The sequence below is a fragment of the Leucoraja erinacea genome, chromosome 26 (genome assembly GCF_028641065.1).
Source record: "Leucoraja erinacea ecotype New England chromosome 26, Leri_hhj_1, whole genome shotgun sequence".
NCBI classification, from domain to species: Eukaryota; Metazoa; Chordata; class Chondrichthyes; order Rajiformes; family Rajidae; genus Leucoraja; species Leucoraja erinaceus.
This window is the reverse complement of record NC_073402.1, coordinates 16,570,424-16,588,881: the sequence shown is the minus strand read 5'-3', so window position 1 is coordinate 16,588,881 and position 18,458 is coordinate 16,570,424. Positions and strand designations below refer to the sequence as shown.

General features: G+C 42.2%; 1 protein-coding gene across 1 annotated transcript; it reads left to right on the top strand.

Moving 5' to 3' along the window:
* Nucleotides 1–3,623: 3,623 nt before the first annotated feature.
* On the top strand, nucleotides 3,624–17,381 carry cnr2 (cannabinoid receptor 2). The gene is made up of 2 exons (XM_055656212.1): nucleotides 3,624–6,269; nucleotides 14,056–17,381. The coding sequence occupies exon 2, from the start codon at nucleotides 14,187–14,189 to the stop codon at nucleotides 15,336–15,338; it is 1,152 nt and encodes a 383-aa protein (XP_055512187.1). The 5' UTR covers nucleotides 3,624–6,269; nucleotides 14,056–14,186; the 3' UTR covers nucleotides 15,339–17,381.
* Nucleotides 17,382–18,458: the final 1,077 nt, after the last annotated feature.

Here is an 18,458-nt window from a genome sequence, read left to right as displayed (position 1 = left end):
AATTAGAACCTCAGTGCTGAAAGTGGTGGCCAGGGAAAGTACATTGATAATGGTTCAGTGATACTGTCAATGTATATGGAAAATTCTTTGGAGGCAGCAACGTTGTTTTTTCCCCATCACTCCTTGTAAATGTGATGCGCGTCCTCTCAGAAGAGTTACTGAATGAGTCAACGATGGTCAAGGATGGTTGCTGTTCATTAGGGGGCAGGTTGATGGAGATAACAGAATTAATTAGGTAGTGACTGCACCCACAGTGATTAGAACAAGCTGCCACAGATTGGATCATCGTGTAGTCTGTTCTACTTGCTGGAGCACTGGTGTGCAGAGGATTTCTTTGTGCTCAGTTCAGTTTGCATATTGAAACAAAATGCTGGTGCAACTCAATGGGTCAGGTAGCATCTCTGGAGAACATGGATAGCTGGTGTTTCAGCTCAGGACCCTTCCTCAATATGAAGACTGAAGATAGCGGTGCAGGCTCGAAGGGCCGAATGGCCTACTCCTGCACCTATTTTCTATGTTTCTATCAAAGAGGTAGTTAGTAGTTCAGCACTGCTCTCTGGTTGTTGTAGCATGATTCAGGTACCTGATAACAGCTGGGAAGAAACTATCCCCAAATCTGCAAATCAGTGAGAAGAAATGGGTGACGTTTCTGGTCGAGACCCTTCTTCAGACTGAGAGTGAAGGGGGAGAGAGAGAGACGGAGATAAGGAAATGAAAAGTGTGAAAACGAGACAAAGGTTATGAAGTTCGAGGAAAATGTAGATGGATGATTGTTGCAGGAAGATTGTTCCCGATGTTAGGGAAGTCCAGGACAAGGGGTCACAGCTTAAGGATAAAGGGGAAATCCTTTAAAACCGAGATGAGAAGAACTTTTTTCACACAGAGAGTGGTGAATCTCTGGAACTCTCTGCCACAGAGGGTAGTTGAGGCCAGTTCATTGGCTATATTTAAGAGGGAGTTAGATGTGGCCCTTGTAGCTAAGGGGATCAGGGGGTATGGAGAGAAGGCAGGTACGGGATACTGAGTTGGATGATCAGCCATGATCATATTGAACGGCGGTGCAGGCTCGAAGGGCCGAATGGTCTACTCCTGCACCTAATTTCTATGTTCTATGTCTATGTCTAAGAGTCCTGACCCGAAATGTCACCTATCCATGTTCTCTAGGGAACCTGCATGAATCTGCATGACTCGTTGAGTTACTTCAGCATTTTGTGCCTTTCCTTGCTAAATTAGCACCTGCAGTTCCTTATTTCTACTTCTTCATAGAAACATAGAAATTAGGTGCAGGAGTAGGCCATTCGGCCCTTCGAGCCTGCACCGCCATTCAATATGATCATGGCTGATCATCCAACTCAGTATCCCGTACCTGCCTTCTCTCCATACCCCCTGATCCCCTTAGCCACAAGGGCCACATCTAACTCCCTCTTAATTATAGCCAATGAACTGGCCTCAACTACCCTCTGTGGCAGAGAGTTCCAGAGATTCACCACTCTCTGTGTGAAAAAAGTTCTTCTCATATCGGTTTTAAAGGATTTCCCCCCTTATCCTTAAGCTGCGACCCCTTGTCCTGGACTTCCCCAACATTGGGAACAATCTTCCTGCATCTAGCCTGTCCAACCCCTTAAGAATTTTGTAAGTTTCTATAAGATCCCTCTCAATCTCCTAAATTCTAGTGAGTATAAACCAAGTCTATCCAGTCTTTCTTCATAAGACAGTCCTGACATCCCAGGAATCCGTCTGGTGAACCATCTCTGCACTCCCTCTATGGCAATAATGTCCTTCCTCAGATTTGGAGACCAAAACTGTATGCAATACTCCAGGTGTGGTCTCACCAAGACCCTGTACAACTGCAGTAGAACCTCCCTACTCCTATACTCAAATCCTTTTGCAATGAAAGCTAACATACTATTCGCTTTCTTTACTGCCTGCTGCACCTGCATGCCTACCTTCAATTACTGGTGTACCATGACACCCAGGTCTCGCTGCATCTCCCCCTTTCCCAATCGGCCACCATTTAGATAATAGTCTGCTTTCCCGTTTTTGCCACCAAAATGGATAACCTCACTTCAGTTTGCATATTCTTCACCAGACTAAGACGGTCACCAAAGGCCTATCTCTAATATATTTTATTACTGTTTTGGCACATTGATTTGATTTGGGATTGTTTACTTTGCTTTCTGTTGCGGTGAATTACTTTCAAATATGAATGAAGGGTATTGATGTGTTTTATATTCATTTTGGTAATTAACAAACACGGAGGGAAATTACAGGTGGAACATGGACAGGTTAGGCAAACAAATGGTGGAACTATTCGTAACAAGGAGCTTAGTAGGACATCTAACAAGGTGGTGACACATGGTGGGTGGGATGGGGGGAGAATACTCACTGAAAGCACACTGTAAATGGTAAACATTATTTACCATTGTGGGGACATAAATAATTGGATAATTGGTGTGGAGTTTATCCACATCTGTTGCCATCGGTTTCTTCCATTCTTTGGACTCTCATGTCAGCTTCGTCTCAGCAGAAAAATTATCAATTTCAACATCGCCTTTCACATAATTCTCAGAAACCACAAATGCTCTGTACAACCAATTAGATAGTGTTGAAATATAGTCACTATTGAAATGCAGGAAATGTTGTTGATAATTTTGTCACTGCAAATTCTCGTAACCAGCAATGTGAACCAAACTGATAAGCTCTCTTGTGGTGTAGAGTGAGAAGAAAAACATTGGCCAGAACACAGGAGGAAACTATGCTCATCTTTGCAATAGTTGATGGGATTTGTTTGTCGTCTTGAGAAAGCAGACGCATCCTCAATTTTATGTCTCACCTGAACGAGGGTGTAAACTTCCCTCCGCATTCCACTGGAGTGTTACCCAAGGTTAACCTGGACTGAACCAGTTGTCCTTCCGCAGAGTCCTCTGCTCTTGTTTCAGTCCATTTGTTGCTTAAAATTCTTCTTCATGTTACCCCTAAATCTTTTGCCAATCACAGCAGGTCACTGTTTTTGATCACACTGCTAACAGGAACAATTTATCTCTGTAAACATGGCTGCATTACATCTAAAAAATATATATACCTCTATCAAATCTCATCTCTGTTATCTCTGATCCAAGGAAAACAATCTAGAATCTCTATTGAACAGTGTATGAACATAACATCTATTGAACATGTATGAACATTGACTTCTCTAATCCCCAGCGGTATGAATATTGACTTCAATAAACCACAGTGGTATGAACATTAACTTCTCTAACGATGGGTAATTTACACTGCAGCAATATGAACATTGACTTCTCTAACTTCAGATATCGCTTGCTTCCTCTCTCCATCTCCTTCCCCTTCCCAGTTCTCCCACTAGTCGTACTGTCTCCACCTTCATTCTATCTTTGTCCCGCCCCCTCCCCTGACATCAGTCCGAAGAAGGGTCTCGACCTGATACTTCGCCCATTCCCTCTCTCCAGAGATGCTGCTTCTCCCGCTGAGTTATTTCAGCATTTTGTGTCTACCTTTAATCTAGAATCTCTAAATTTATGGAATTCCCTGCCACAGAGGGCAGTGGAGGCCAAATCATTGGATGGATTTAAGAGAGAGTTAGATAGAGCTCTGGGGGCTAGTGGAGTCAAGGGATATGGGGAGAAGGCAGGCACGGGTTATTGATAAGGGAAGATCAGCCATGATCACAATGAATGGCGGTGCTGGCTCGAAGGGCCAAATGGCCTCCGCCTGCACCTATTTTCTATGTTTCTAATGTCATCATAACTGAAATCTCTTATCTTTGAAACACTATAGTAAGTCATTTCCACTCTTCCTTTCTAGTGTCTTCATTTTCATCCTAATGTGCGGTTTGGGGTGTACTGCTGCAGTTGTAGCACAACCATTGTATTATCATGCAAGGTTACTTCCTTGCTTCTGGAGTTTGTTAGCGATACAAGACATTGGTGAGGGCACATTTTGAATATTATGTTCAGTTTTGGTCACCCCGTTATAAAAAAGATATTGTTAAGCTGGAAAGCGTGCAGAGAGGATTTACGAGGATGTTGCCAGGACATGGCCTGAACTACAGGGCGAGGTTGAATCCGCTAGGACTTTATTCCTTAGAGCATAGGAGAATGATGGATGATCTTATAGAGGTGTATAAGATCATGAGAGGAATAGGTAGGGTAATTGCACAGTATTTTACCCAGAGTAAGCGAATCAAGAACCAGAGTACATGGCTTTAAGGTGAAGGGGGAAAGATTTAATAGGAACCTGAAGGACAACTTCTTTACACAAAGGGTGGTGGGTGTATGGAATAAATTGCCAGAGGAGGAAGTTCAGGCATATCACAATACATTTGGACAGGTACATGTTTAGAAGGATGTGGGCCAAATGCAGGCAAGTGGGACTAATGTGAGCAGCTTGGGCTGAATAGCTTGTTTCTACACTGTATGACTCTATACAGCATGTAAACAGGCATTTTGGCTTACTGGGTCTGTGTCAACCATAGAAACATAGAAACATAGAAATTAGGTGCAGGAGTAGGCCATTCGGCCCTTCGAGCCTGCACCGCCATTCAATATGATCATGGCTGATCATCCAACTCAGTATCCCGTACCTGCCTTCTCTCCATACCCCCTGATCCCCTTAGCCACAAGGGCCACATCTAACTCCCTCTTAAATATAGCCAATGAACTGGCCTCGACTACCCTCTGCGGCAGAGAGTTCCAGAGATTCACCACTCTCTGTGTGAAAAAAGTTCTTCTCATCTCGGTTTTAAAGGATTTCCCCCTTATCCTTAAGCTGTGACCCCTTGTCCTGGACTTCCCCAACATCGGGAGCAATCTTCCTGCATCTAGCCTGTCCAACCCCTTAAGAATTTTGTAAGTTTCTATAAGATTCCCTCTCAATCTCCTAAATTCTAGAGAGTATAAACCAAGTCTATCCAGTCTTTCTTCATAAGACAGTCCTGACATCCCAGGAATCAATCTGGTGAACCTTCTCTGCACTCCCTCTCCTTCCTCAGATTTGGAGACCAAAACTGTACGCAATACTCCAGGTGTGGTCTCACCAAGACCCTGTACAACTGCAGTAGAACCTCCCTGCTCCTATACTCAAATCCTTTTGCTATGAAACCATCAACCAACTTCTACCCTAACCCACTATTCTGATATTGGAGGACACATAGCTCTGAGCCAGTTACTGTATGTTAAATGTTCACATTTTTAAAACTAAAAAGTTACAATCGCTCTAAATAATCTTTATGTGATAAGAATCAAAACATCAGTTATCTTTCAGGTCATGTTGTCAGAACAAGATGCAAGTCGATTCCCAGCTGGATTCCATTTGATTGTAATCACTTAATTCATATTATGGACTCTAAATTTAAATATGAGTGGGGGGAGAAATATTCAATCCAAACCATTTCCAGGAGTCTTTAGATGCAGCAGGGAAACAAGTCCTTTGGCCCACCGAGTCTGCAATGACCAGCAATCACCCCGTACACCAACACTTATCCTACACACTAGGGACAATGTATTTATTTACCCACTTTTCCATTGAAAATGGAAATGAAATAAAGCCTATAAATTGTTAACATTTCAGGTGGGTTTAACAGTTCCCAGTCACAAATCAGTATTAATCCTTCAGGCATCACCCAAATCCCTTATTAAAATTCTTCCCTTGTAATTCACTCCCCCTCCTCATCAGTTATTCTCAGTGCAACTTCCTAGAAAGAATGCATTTTTCTTTTGCCTTTCAGAATGAGCCCAGCCTATGAGTTACCAGTCTCCTTCCTTCAGCAGGGCGACACCATAACTGTCTGGTTGCTCTGTGAGGGGCAGGTTAGTGAGAACAGTTCGGTTGGCAGTGTGTGTGTGTGTGTGTCCCTCTGCTTCGCCAGTGTACCTCCAGTGACGCATGGAACTTGCTGGTGGTCTAATGCCAGCTTGTGATTCTGGGGATTTCCCCTTTCAAACCTGTGAAACAAAAAGCGAAGTGCAGGCTGAGACAGTGCGAGTGACAGAAGACCAGCAACCGGCAGGAACTGGACCTGCAGCTAACGACAGACAGCAAGAGCGGAGAGGCAACGACGCATTCGCTTGCTGAAGGGGGTGGTCTCAATGTAGCGGCGGCAGGCGATCAGACCAGCGACACACACGTACCGAGGGGTTTGATATCGGGGCTCGCCCCTTTCTCTCAACAGCTAGGGGTCAATTCTACATTCCCCGTACAATCCGTTGAATCCATACATGGCGATTAGCGTGGGTCACTCCAGGTGAATCCAGGTAAGACTAAAATACCAGCAATTACAATGCAGCCTTGTGCTGGAACTGACTTCTGTTGTGCACTTGCAAGTTCAAATTTTGTCCAAAATTAACGAAGTTATAATGTTGCTACGTGCTTATATTTAAAAAAAAAATAGCGACAGTTTTAAATGCCAGTTTTAAGGTCCCGTGGGTTGTCTAACCCAGGCGGCGCAGTGAGTAACTGAGTCTTCAGTGGAGAAAAACATAAAGTGCTGGAGTAACTCAGCGGGAGAGGCTGCATGGGTGGAGGGAACAGATAGATAGGCGACGTTTCGGGTTTGGACCCTTCCGACTCGAAACGTGGCTTGTCAATTTCATCTACAGATGCCGCCTGGCCCGCTCCAGTTCTTCGTTATCACCTCTGCCACAGCCGACAATGGACCATTGTGGGCTCCACCTTTCCTTGGTCATAGGTGCCGGCTCTGATATGTTCTGAACCTTTTCACACCTCTCGTTCCCCTCTCCAGTGACACTCAGTCCGAAGAAGGGTCTCGACCCGAAACGTCGCCTACTTTTTTTTCTCCTAAGAGATGCTGCCTGATCCGCTGAGCTACTGAGCTTCTCTCCAGTACTTGGTGTTTTGCTCAAAACTCCAGCATCCTGCATCCTTTTATCTCCTTCAGTAGATATATTGGTCTGAGCTCCCTCCGCCACTCCGCCAATGGACACCCGGGAAGTCACTCATTCGAGCTCCGGTCCGACGTTGGTCCTAGCTTCGTTTCACAAAACAATCCGGTGTGCATGTTACCGGGCGCTGCCAATGGGGAGATCTCCGCTACAAACCGTCTCCACCGGCGCTCTTAGCTCCCCGGGATGCGGTTAGTGACTCCAAATCAAAATGAATAGTCATCTCCTTTTAAAAGTCATTCTCGCTAATTCACAGCCTTAACATTTCTTGACAATGAGATAGGGGACTTGGAGATTTGGCTGATGCGGCGAGCAAAGTGTGTGATGGTAGAAACCGCTCTAATGTTTACAGAGAATAGATCAGCGGCAGCAGGCGAATCGAAACAAAGGACTCCAACACGGGAATCCAAACTCCCAGCTTGCCACCCAGTCTGGGCAGTGTAGATGCCAATGTGGAGAGAATAGCCGCACATGAATGAATATAATAATTCGCTATGCAAAATGAAAACGTGATTAAAATGTTTAAGAATGTTTAAGAAGGAACAGCAGATGCTGGAAAAGCGAAGGTAGACAAAAATGCTGGAGAAACTCAGCGGGTGAGGATGGAGCGAAGGAAATAGGCAACGTTTCGGGTCGAACCCCTTCTTCAGTCGCACAGTTTTCCTCCTCAAATAACGTTTTATTTGGATGTAAATTTTACCCCATGTTTATGAATACAGAAGACTTTGTTAAGTTAATTCCTGAACTATAACTATTTTATAATTGGTAGGTTTTATGTTGAGAAATACCATTTCACACACATCCTGGATAAATGCGTTTCAGGAGGGATATAGGACTGATAACAAAAGTATTGGAAATAGTCAGGTCAGGCAGCATCTGTGAGAGAGAAACCATTAATATTTCAGGTCCATGAAATGACCATCATTTCTTATTCTTCTTGCGTGTGGCGTGCACAGCCTAAAGTTGCAACACAACTTGTTCTATTTGATCTATTTGTTTGTGCACGTCGTGGTGATTGCATTAGTCGAAACGGGAAACCACGTGAAGGTTGCAATCTTCACCCCAACCTTTATCAACCCAACCATCTAAAGTATGGACATGTATCCTGCATCAATTAATTTTATTTTTAATCCTAAGAACTAAATTTGCACTCAGTTTAGGACTAAATTTAAAGTGCGAAATACACAAAGTGCTGGAGGAACTTAGAGAGTCAGGCAGCATCCGTGGAGGGAATTGAGAGACACCATTTTCAGTATGTTGGAAGGAACTGCAGATGCTGGTTTAAATCGAAGATAGACACAAAATGCTAGAGTCGGGGAACATGTCTGGAGAAAAAGAGGTGATGTTTCGGGTCGAACCCCTTCTTCAGACTGTGTCAGGAGGGAGGGAAACTCGAGGTGTGAAAATGGTCAGAACAAATCAGAGTCGGCACGATGACTAAGGAAAGGTGGAGACTTGCAATGCCTTCGCATCCTCTGGTCTGATCATTGACCAGGCAAATGCCCTGACCACATATGCAGTGGCAATCTTATGTTCATTAACAAAATATTCTTTAAGCAGATCTTTTGCTCTTTGATAGCCCTGGGATGGAGGCAAGTGTCGGCAGCTGCGGACTAAGCCTTTTAAATACTCTCTTGTGTATTCCTCGAGAAAATTCAAGCAATCACTGTCATCATTAGTCTTTCTTTCCCCTCCTCTCTCAAATGCCATGATGAAAACTTCATACTGCAAAGGATTACCATTATAAACAGAAATGTCTCTTGATGTTAAAGTAGAAGAGAGATTTTGTTGAGCCAGAAGAGCAGTGATGTCATTTTGCCTCTGAATTATGTGCCAGATATCATCTTGGTTTCCATCATTCACTACAGGGGGAATAGTGCAAACATGCTTTTGCATACCCTTTTGCGTATGAGTCTGTCCATTTTGCCTTTGAAGAGAGTATTGAGTTAGATGGGTCATATCTTGAGCTTTAACAGATGGTCTATGAGTTGTTTGTTTTCGTCTAACAACTTGGTGCTGAGAGGAAGATTCAGTTCCCATCACCACATTCTGTCTTTGTTGCACTTGATCAGGCAAGTATTCATCTGCCTGTGGATTTAATTTAGCTGATTTTTCCCTCTCAACAGTTCCTTTTCTCATGAGTTCATCACATCAGGTAGTCTAGAGCTGTTTCTTGATCCCTTGGCCTCAAGTACATTGATTTTTGCATTGGTTGCTGCCAGCTAAGTCCAGCTGTTCCTTCTCTCTTTTCAATTGTTCTTTCGTTCTTTTCAGTTGTTCTTTCTCTCTTTCCTCCTCTCCAATTGTTCGTCTTGTGCCTCAAGCTTGTGCTTTTTGTTCAGGGTGGCAACCCGTTCCAAGAGAGCAGCCCTTTCTGCCTGAGCTTTAATGCGAGCAGAGGCCGTCGAAGATGAACTTGGTGAAGAACTAGATTTGTGGCTTCATTTTAGTTTTGAGACATTTGAAACGCGGTCATCAGGTCCAATTTCTTCTGAGTTTACAACACTCTATTGTATGGCACTTTCAGCTATAGAGTGTGTGGTTTGCTGTCCAACATCAGGTAACCACACATTTACATCTTGTATAAAACTATTAAATGTTTCCATTCGTTGTTGAAACCACTGATTTTGCCTTTCAAGCTCCTTTTCAGGCAGTGGTACCTTCACCAATGACTCGTGGTTTTCACTGATTTCATCACAGAGCTTGATTAATTGAACCAGGTTAGATTGTACTTCATTTGCATTTTCCTCTGATTTCATGAGCTCTTTCAGCTTTTCAAATCACTTGTTAGCTTCTTTACATATCGTGTTTCTTGTCTTCTGACACTTTTCCCTGAACAATTCCAAGCCTTTGTCAGTGTGCTTAGTAATTCTTTTATTCCTTTCCAGAATCATTTCCAACATCGTTATCTTGTGACTGAGCTTTAGCTTTGACCACAGACATACTTGTTCACTATCCCTTTAAGACTGGTTGACATAAAGTCGTATGACGACAGCAAAATATTTCAAACAACCGATATTGTTCTGTTTCTCAAGGTCACTTCTCAATTCTCCATTTTTGTAGCCGTTTTCCAATACGGCTTATCATATATAGCTTGTCCAGTAAAACGTAATGCTGTACCTACTCACTCTCCCTGCGCTTTGGCTTTCCGGGTTTCCAATCTCCGTTAGTCAGATTAGCGCAGGTGGCAACCTTGTCCAGTTGATTGGGAATGGCGGCATCATGCTTGTGAATTAAAACAATCCGTGTTCCCAAGTATTCACAAGCTCCGGTTTCACTCATAGAGCCAGTTCTCACTTAAATGTAAGGGCAAATTTCCAACTTTTCCAGTGTCCTCTTTTGCATCGCCATTACTACACACATAAGTAGGAGTGATCTTACACAGACCCAATAGGACAGATCTTCCAGTCAGTATTTCCAGTTATTTATTGAAGTAGTTGTACAAACAAAGAGATGACTGTACCAGTTTTCCTTATTCTGCATGCAAGTTGTAGCTGGCTGTTCACCCTTGTCTGGTGAGAACTGGATGCTCTCCCTCCCTGTGTCTGTCCATTCCTGTAGATATATTTTGTCTAGATATATCATTCTTTAATTGAAAAATACAGCATGGAAACAAGCTTTTCAGCCCATTGTGTCCACACGTCCATCGATCACCCATTCATACAGATTCTATGTCATGTGAAGGAAGGTACTGCAGATGCTGGTTTAAACAGAAGATAGACACAAAAAGCTGGAGTAACAGCAGGACAGGCAGCATCTCTGGAGAGAAGGAATGGGTGGTGTTTCTGGTCGAGACCCTTCTTCAGACTGCTTAATAACGTGGCCGTAGAGTAGGAGAGCAGGAGGAATCACAGAGGGGGAGCAGCGAGAAAGGATGTTGCAGAACTCTTGTCGGAGAGAAGATAACTTTTTCAAAGTAGACATATCTTCAGGAGACTTTGCAGTGGAGCAGACAAAATGTGCAGGAACTGCAGATGCTGGCTCAAACTGAAAAATACACACAGAAGTGTTTGCAGTCCGAAAAAGGGTCTCAAAACGAAACGTCACCCATACCTTCTCTCCAGAGATGCTGCATGTCCCGCTGAATTACTCCAGCTTTTGGTTCTATGTTATCCCACTTTTGCATCCACTCCCTACACACTCGGGGCAATTTACAGCAGCAAATTTACGCACAAGCCTGCACATCTTTGGCATGTGCGAGGAAACTAGAGCACCTGGAGGAACGTTTAGTCAGAGGGTGATGAATCTGTGAAATTCTTTGACATAGAAAGCTGTGGAGGCTAAGTCAGTGGATATTTTTAAGTCAGAGATAGATAGATTCTTGATTAGTACAGGTGTCCGGGGTTATGGGGAGAAGGCAGGAGAATGAACACTTAGCCCATTGCGCCATCTGTCGTCCCACATGATGCCTTTTCTCCCCACAACTTCCCCTTTTCTTCCCCCTCCTCCCACCTCCCTCCACAGCCAAGCAGATTTGGGAGTTCTGAAGACTCACTCGCTCACCTACTAAGACAGTGGGGACAGCTGTGGTGTACTGTGGCTAGTTTCATTCAGATTGATGGTATATTTTACAAGTGATGCACATTTTAAACTCTACTAAAATAACTTTGACAAAAATCACTTCCACTTGCACTGCTCGTTAGCAGCATATGACATCACAATGGGGTCCCGAAACTCATTTACATTAAAAAATCGCGATTTAAAAAAAAAAACTCCGTTTTAATCCAGTTCTTGGGGAGGTTTAATTTACAAAAAAACATTGCAGTTTTCATTATTGAGGTGGTGGGATACGGGAGAGGTTTCATTTACAAAATAATCATCTCGATTTTCAATGTGGGAGGGTGGGATAGGGGGAGGTGAGGAGTGGGGGATCAGGGGGGGGTAGAGGGGAGGAGGAGGGGGGTAGGGAGGGGAAAGTGGGTGAGGTGAGTGAGGAGAGTGGGGGAGGGGGGGGGTAGAGAGAGAGGAGTGGGGGAGGTAGTAGAGCAGGGGATAGAGAGAGAGGAGGCTGTGGGGGAATGTGATAGGGGGGAGGTGAGGAATGGGGAGCAGGGAGATAGAGGGAGAGGAGGAGGATAGGGAGGGGAGAGGGGTTATGGAGGGAGGGAGGGGAGGGAGGGAGGGGGGGAGGGAGAGGGTAGCGGAAAGGAGAGGGAGGGAAATGTGGGGGAGGTGAGGGGGAGAGGGGAAAGAAGAGTGAGGGTGAAGATGGGGGGAGGTAGTGCTGGGTGATGAGGGGGAATGGAGGTGGATAAGGGTAAGAAGAGGAATGGTGAAGTAATGGATGAGGGGAGGGAGAATAGGGAGGGAGGGCGTGAGGGAAGCAGGGGAGGTGGAGGGTGGGGAGAGGGAGGATAATGAAGGAGGGAAATAGGGGCCTGAAGAGGGAGAGTGAGATATGTTCACATTGATCTTATATTTTGCGTTACTGCCATTTTCAACTTAAAAAATGTTGCAGTCACGCTCCCACTTGCCGGCCGTGCCTGCGCAGTTGGGGGCTATGGGTCAGTGGTGGAATATTGCGTTGGGGGATGGGACACAACGGGTCCACACTTGGTCTTGTACTCCCATAAATATCATTAATATAAACAAATATCAGCGCTGACAAAATGTTATTGAGCTTAAACATTAAATCTGTTTCTTTTTCGACAGATGCTGCCCAAACTGCCCAGTATTTTACAGCGCTTTGTATTTTCATTTCAAATTAAGTTTTTACAGAAATCACATTATTAATCAGGCTGGGCTCTTGTAATAAAAACATTGTAACACCAATATATACAGTAAGTGAAGCTATAATTCACTTTGTAGAAACAGGGAATTGCTGATGCTAATCTACAAAAAAGGACACAACGTGCTAGAGTAACTCAACAGGTCAGGCAGCATCTCCAGAGAACATGGATAGGCATAAATTAATTTTATTATTTACTTGTGGAACTTGTCATCATGCCTTCCCTGTAGGCTTTAAATGAGCATCATGCCAAACTCATGGACTTCCTGCCAGCACGCAATTTCAAAGTTCCATTTATTAAATAACTGGCGAAATATTACATTGCTCGCCTCTGTATCAGTTAAAACTGTAAATAATAATATTTAACAGTTTTGCAAAAAAAATGGTTTCCTCTGGAAAACAAGATCCAAAGAATTTCTGATGAAAGTTGTCTATCTGTGTATTGACTCTAAGCAAGCTGATTTGTGTCTGAAATTTGAACAACACAAATTAAAAGTTGCTTCATTCAAATTGCTGAGTATAGGCGAATTCAACAGATGCAATTTTTTCAATTTATGAAACAGAGGCAATCTTAATTTTTTGGAGTGATATATATAAATATATTTCTTTCTGAGAATGTATCTATATCTGATCAGTCCCAGTGTGTTTTAAAGTTATTATATATTTGACCAATGGATTTATGGTGGATTATTATGTTGTATTGTCTAGCGCCATCTAAGGAGGGATTTAAAAAATGCCAAATGTCATTAAAAAATTGCTATGAAATTGACTGGCACATGGTATTAGAGCCTTGAAAGGGGCAGTTCATTTGATAGCATTGGCTGAAAATAATCCAGGCCATGCACCTAAGCAACACCTGTGCAGGGTTCAGGTGTGCCAGTAAGTATGTCCTGGCATTCCAGAGCACAACAGAGAGATAGTATTGGCTGAAAATTGTGTGCGTCTGAGGGTAATAACGAAATCAATAACTACTGAAGCAAGGTAGGTGTGATTGAAATTTGTTCATGAGCTCCCTTGCGTTAATAGATTCTGTCCTGACAACCCATTCTTAACATAATGTTTTTCTACCATTTCTTGAATACAGAACTGCCTGTTACCTGGGTTACTGTACGGTTCACGATGTTTCAAAAGACAGAAAATCATAACTAAAACTGACTTGAAAAATCTTTGTAAATACGAAAAGTTAATAGTTTTAGACCAGATGTATCCTTATGATTTCTTGATGCTGGTTCTAAATGGTACTGAAGCGTTAGAAATCTGAAATGTTATTGGTCTCCCAGAAATATTACAAGCCTCTGGTAACAGCAATGTTGTGGCGAGCTCGGATTTAGCTAACAGACAGTAAAACATAATAGATGGTCAAATTAAAAATGTCTTTACTAATTTAATTATATTCTCTTTTTTATTTAGGCACAGTGAAGAACTGGTGCTGAAGAGATTGAAAATTCCATGTTTAAAACCATCTTTAAAAGTCCATAATCTGATTAAATCTACTTTGGAATCGCAGTTTGGAATTCTGAAAGATAAAAGCGCATCAAAAAATGAATGAGAATAATTCACTTTTGTTTAACTCAACTTCAAATTCAACCACTTCTTACGCTACAGATGAAGATAATGAAATTGATTGTGGTGATAGGATCTTGCTTATGGAATCCTTCATGATCCTCACAGAAAGCCAAAAGAAAGTCGTTGCCGTGCTGTGTTTAACAGTGGGGCCATTTACTGTGTTGGAGAACATCTTAGTTTTATGTGTGATACTCTTCACTCCACATCTCCGAAGTCGACCCTCTTATTTATTCATTTCTAGCCTTGCAACTGCCGACCTCATGGCAAGCATTATATTTGTTTACAGTTTTGTTGGCTTCCATGTCTTTGGGCACAAGGACAATAATAACATCTTTCTGTTTAAACTAGGAGGTGTCATTGCATCATTCTCAGCTTCAGTGGGCAGTTTGCTACTCACTGCGATTGACAGATACATATGCATTCACAAGCCATCTGAATACAGGACAATTTTAACAATGAGGAAAGCAGTGAAATGTCTTTTAGTTTTGTGGTCAGTTGTTATTTCGATAGGTTTATTACCTTTGATGGGATGGAATTGCTGTGATTCACATTATAAGTGTTCTGAGCTATTTCCTTTAGTTGATGAAACCTATTTAATTTCCTGGATCATGCTTATTACCTGTCTGTTAGTTTTAATAATTTATGCCTACATACATATTCTCTGGAAGGCCCATTTCCATTCAGTCCACATGGAAAAACAGAAAGAAGGAAGGAAAAGTCAATCAAAATTGGGCCACACACGCATAGACATTAAACTTGCCAAAACACTAGGTCTAATATTAATCATTTTAATTACTTTTTGGTCTCCAGTCTTGGCTATAATGACTTTTGATATATTTGCGACGGTAAGCAAAGGTACCAAAAAGGTCTTTGCTTTTTGCAGCATGTTATGTTTGCTAAATTCGACTTTGAATCCAATTGTGTATGCACTAAGGAGCAAAGACATGCGCAGTATACTCATAAACATCATGGCTGGGTGCAAGAGGCAGTCGCCATCTCTGGAGAACAGCGTGGCATCTGATGGACACATCAAAAGCAACACTGCAAGCACGACTATGTTTTCATCATTTGATAAATGCAGCCTTGACATTTCGGAAAATGGTACCTCACCAAATGCAGATAAGTGAAATATTTGATTGCTGGGATAAAAACTTTCAGAACAAAACTTTACGTACAGAGGATGAGCAACCAGCTGATGCTACTTATTGGGATCCACGTGGCTGGAGATTTCTTTCAAGTGAACACTTTACAAGGCATCAAGTGAACCCAATTCAACTACTGATAGAATTTCTATGTACTAATACTTCAAACATTACAGTATTTAAGAATCACGTTTGCCAACTTTACTGCAAGAAAATATTACTAGATACTCAAGACTTTGGTGCCCGTTTCATCAACATTTCAAAATGTGAATATTCGGCACGGACTTGTAGGGCCGAGATGGCCTGTTTCCGTGCTGTAATTGTTATATGGTTATATGAATAGTCCCTTTTCCCATTCATTACCAAAGAGCTTTGTATATGCATGATCATGGTTTGTAAATACTCCAATGGATTTCTGCAGAGTTAGTGCAATAAACATCCTGGCAAAATAATCTTAGAGGTAACACCGATCAGACTCGGATTTGGGAAACTCATTAAAATTTCTCATTGGATCGTAGTTGCACATTGCAAACAATAATCTGCAAATTATATATTCTCATCATGTTGAAACAAGTCTACTGAGTCAAACCAGAAGAGCTGATAACTACATGACCATTTTATGAGGATATATTTTTGTATGTAGCTATAGTTTTGTTGTTTGGTAATACAAGAAATAATGCAAAGAAATAATCTGTAAAGTTTCACAATTTAAGATTTAAACTTAACAAAACCAGAAAACACTGGAAACATTCAGAATCTACGTAAAGAGAAACAAAGTTACCATTTCAGGTCTAAATCCCTTCATCAGAACTGGTAAAGAGAGAAAAGCAAGTTCATTTTAACTCCCAGGAAAGATGGGAGAAGGACATAGGCAACATCTGTAAAAGTGTGAGGCTAGGGTTTCTGGAAGGATAAATTGTAGAGTTCCTCTGGTCATTTGATTAATCGGTATAGTTAGAGGATGATAAAACACACAAAGAAGTGAAAAATGTTGTGAGATGTGAAGCAAGTTACCAGAAATTGTAGAATTTGAAATGCAGAAGACTGCAACACGCCCAGACAGAAGATAAGGTGCTGCTCCTCAAGACATCACTCTTTATTTTGTAACTATTTATTCTTCATTGTTTGTGTTATGGTACTCCTATGCCCCCATTAACCCATTGACTGAAAGATCTCTGCAACCCATTTCTATGGCATCCTTAACCTACCCTATCATTTATGTTCTTGATGTTCTATTCCTTCTCCCACCTTCCCAACATAGAAACATAGAAACATAGAAATTAGGTGCAGGAGTAGGCCATTCGGCCCTTCGAGCCTGCACCGCCATTCAATATGATCATGGCTGATCATCCAACTCAGTATCCCGTACCTGCCTTCTCTCCATACCCCCTGATCCCCTTAGCCACAAGGGCCACATCTAACTCCCTCTTAAATATAGCCAATGAACTGGCCTCAACTACCCTCTGTGGCAGAGAGTTCCAGAGATTCACCACTCTCTGTGTGAAAAAAGTTCTTCTCATCTCGGTTTTAAAGGATTTCCCCCTTATCCTTAAGCTGTGACCCCTTGTCCTGGACTTCCCTAACATCGGGAACAATCTTCCTGCATCTAGCCTGTCCAACCCCTTAAGAATTTTGTAAGTTTCTATAAGATCCCCTCTCAATCTCCTACATTCTAGAGAGTATAAACCAAGTCTATCCAGTCTTTCTTCATAAGACAGTCCTGACATCCCAGGAATCAGTCTGGTGAACCTTCTCTGCACTCCCTCTATGGCAATAATGTCCTTCCTCAGATTTGGAGACCAAAACTGTATGCAATACTCCAGGTGTGGTCTCACCAAGACCCTGTACAACTGAAGTAGAACCTCCCTGCTCCTATACTCAAATCCTTTTGCAATGAAAGCTAACATACCATTCGCTTTCTTTACTGCCTGCTGCACCTGCATGCCTACCTTCAATGACTGGTGTACCATGACACCCAGGTCTCGCTGCATCTCCCCCTTTCCCAATCGGCCACCATTTAGATAATAGTCTGCCCCGTTTTTTGCCACCAAAATGGATAACCTCACATTTATCCACATTATACTGCATCTGCCAAACATTTGCCCACTCACCCAGCCTATCCAAGTCATCTTGCAGTCTCCTAGCATCCTCCTCACAGCTAACACTGCCCCCCAGCTTAGTGTCATCCGCAAACTTGGAGATATTGCCTTCAATTCCCTCATCCAGATCATTAATATATATTGTAAATAGCTGGGGTCCCAGCACTGAGCCTTGCGGTACCCCACTAGTCACTGCCTGCCATTGTGAAAAGGACCCGTTTACTCCTACTCTTTGCTTCCTGTTTGCCAGCCAGTTCTCTATCCACATCAATACTGAACCCCCAATGCCATGTGCTTTAAGTTTGTATACTAATCTCTTATGTGGGACCTTGTCGAAAGCCTTCTGGAAGTCCAGATACACCACATCCACTGGTTCTCCTCTATCCACGCTACTAGTTACATCCTCGAAACTTAAAACAACTTAAAACATTTCGTCTTTTTTTCCCAATTCTGCTGACAAGACTTAGTGCAGAAATGTTAACTGTCTATCTTCTCACATGTGCTGCATGCTGAGCATTTGCAGAATTTTCTGGATTTCCAACATCTGCATTTTAGATTTAAAGATCCTTGTTTTAATGAATGGTTTGTTTATATTCCCGAATGATTAACTCGCCAAGTAACATGCATAATTGGTAAATCAACTCATCACTGATCATGGGATCTTGTTCAATTACTGAGTTTGATGATAAGAAAAGCAGCTTCACCCTCCTCATTAATGATTATCTCCATGCATTCTTAAAGGAAATGATTAAATGTGATATTTGAATCATTATGGATTTCCATTTTGTTCCATGAGTTCCATTTGTGTATATTCAATAAAATAGACAAGAAGGTACTTTAAGTAAATTTTATAAACTTCAGTGTATACCATTTTGTTCAGATGAGATTTAGAATTGGTGCCATGCTTTGCCTATTTTTTTGTTTTAAATGAAATCAATTTGTGATTACTGTACATATTCATTAAACTGAAGTGGTAAAACTGAATAGTATAACATAGATTTTTGTC

Coding starts and splice junctions, on each gene's coding strand:
- cnr2 (XM_055656212.1), top strand. CDS start 14,187: ATGAATGAGAATAATTCACTTTTGTTTAACTCAACTTCAAATTCAACC.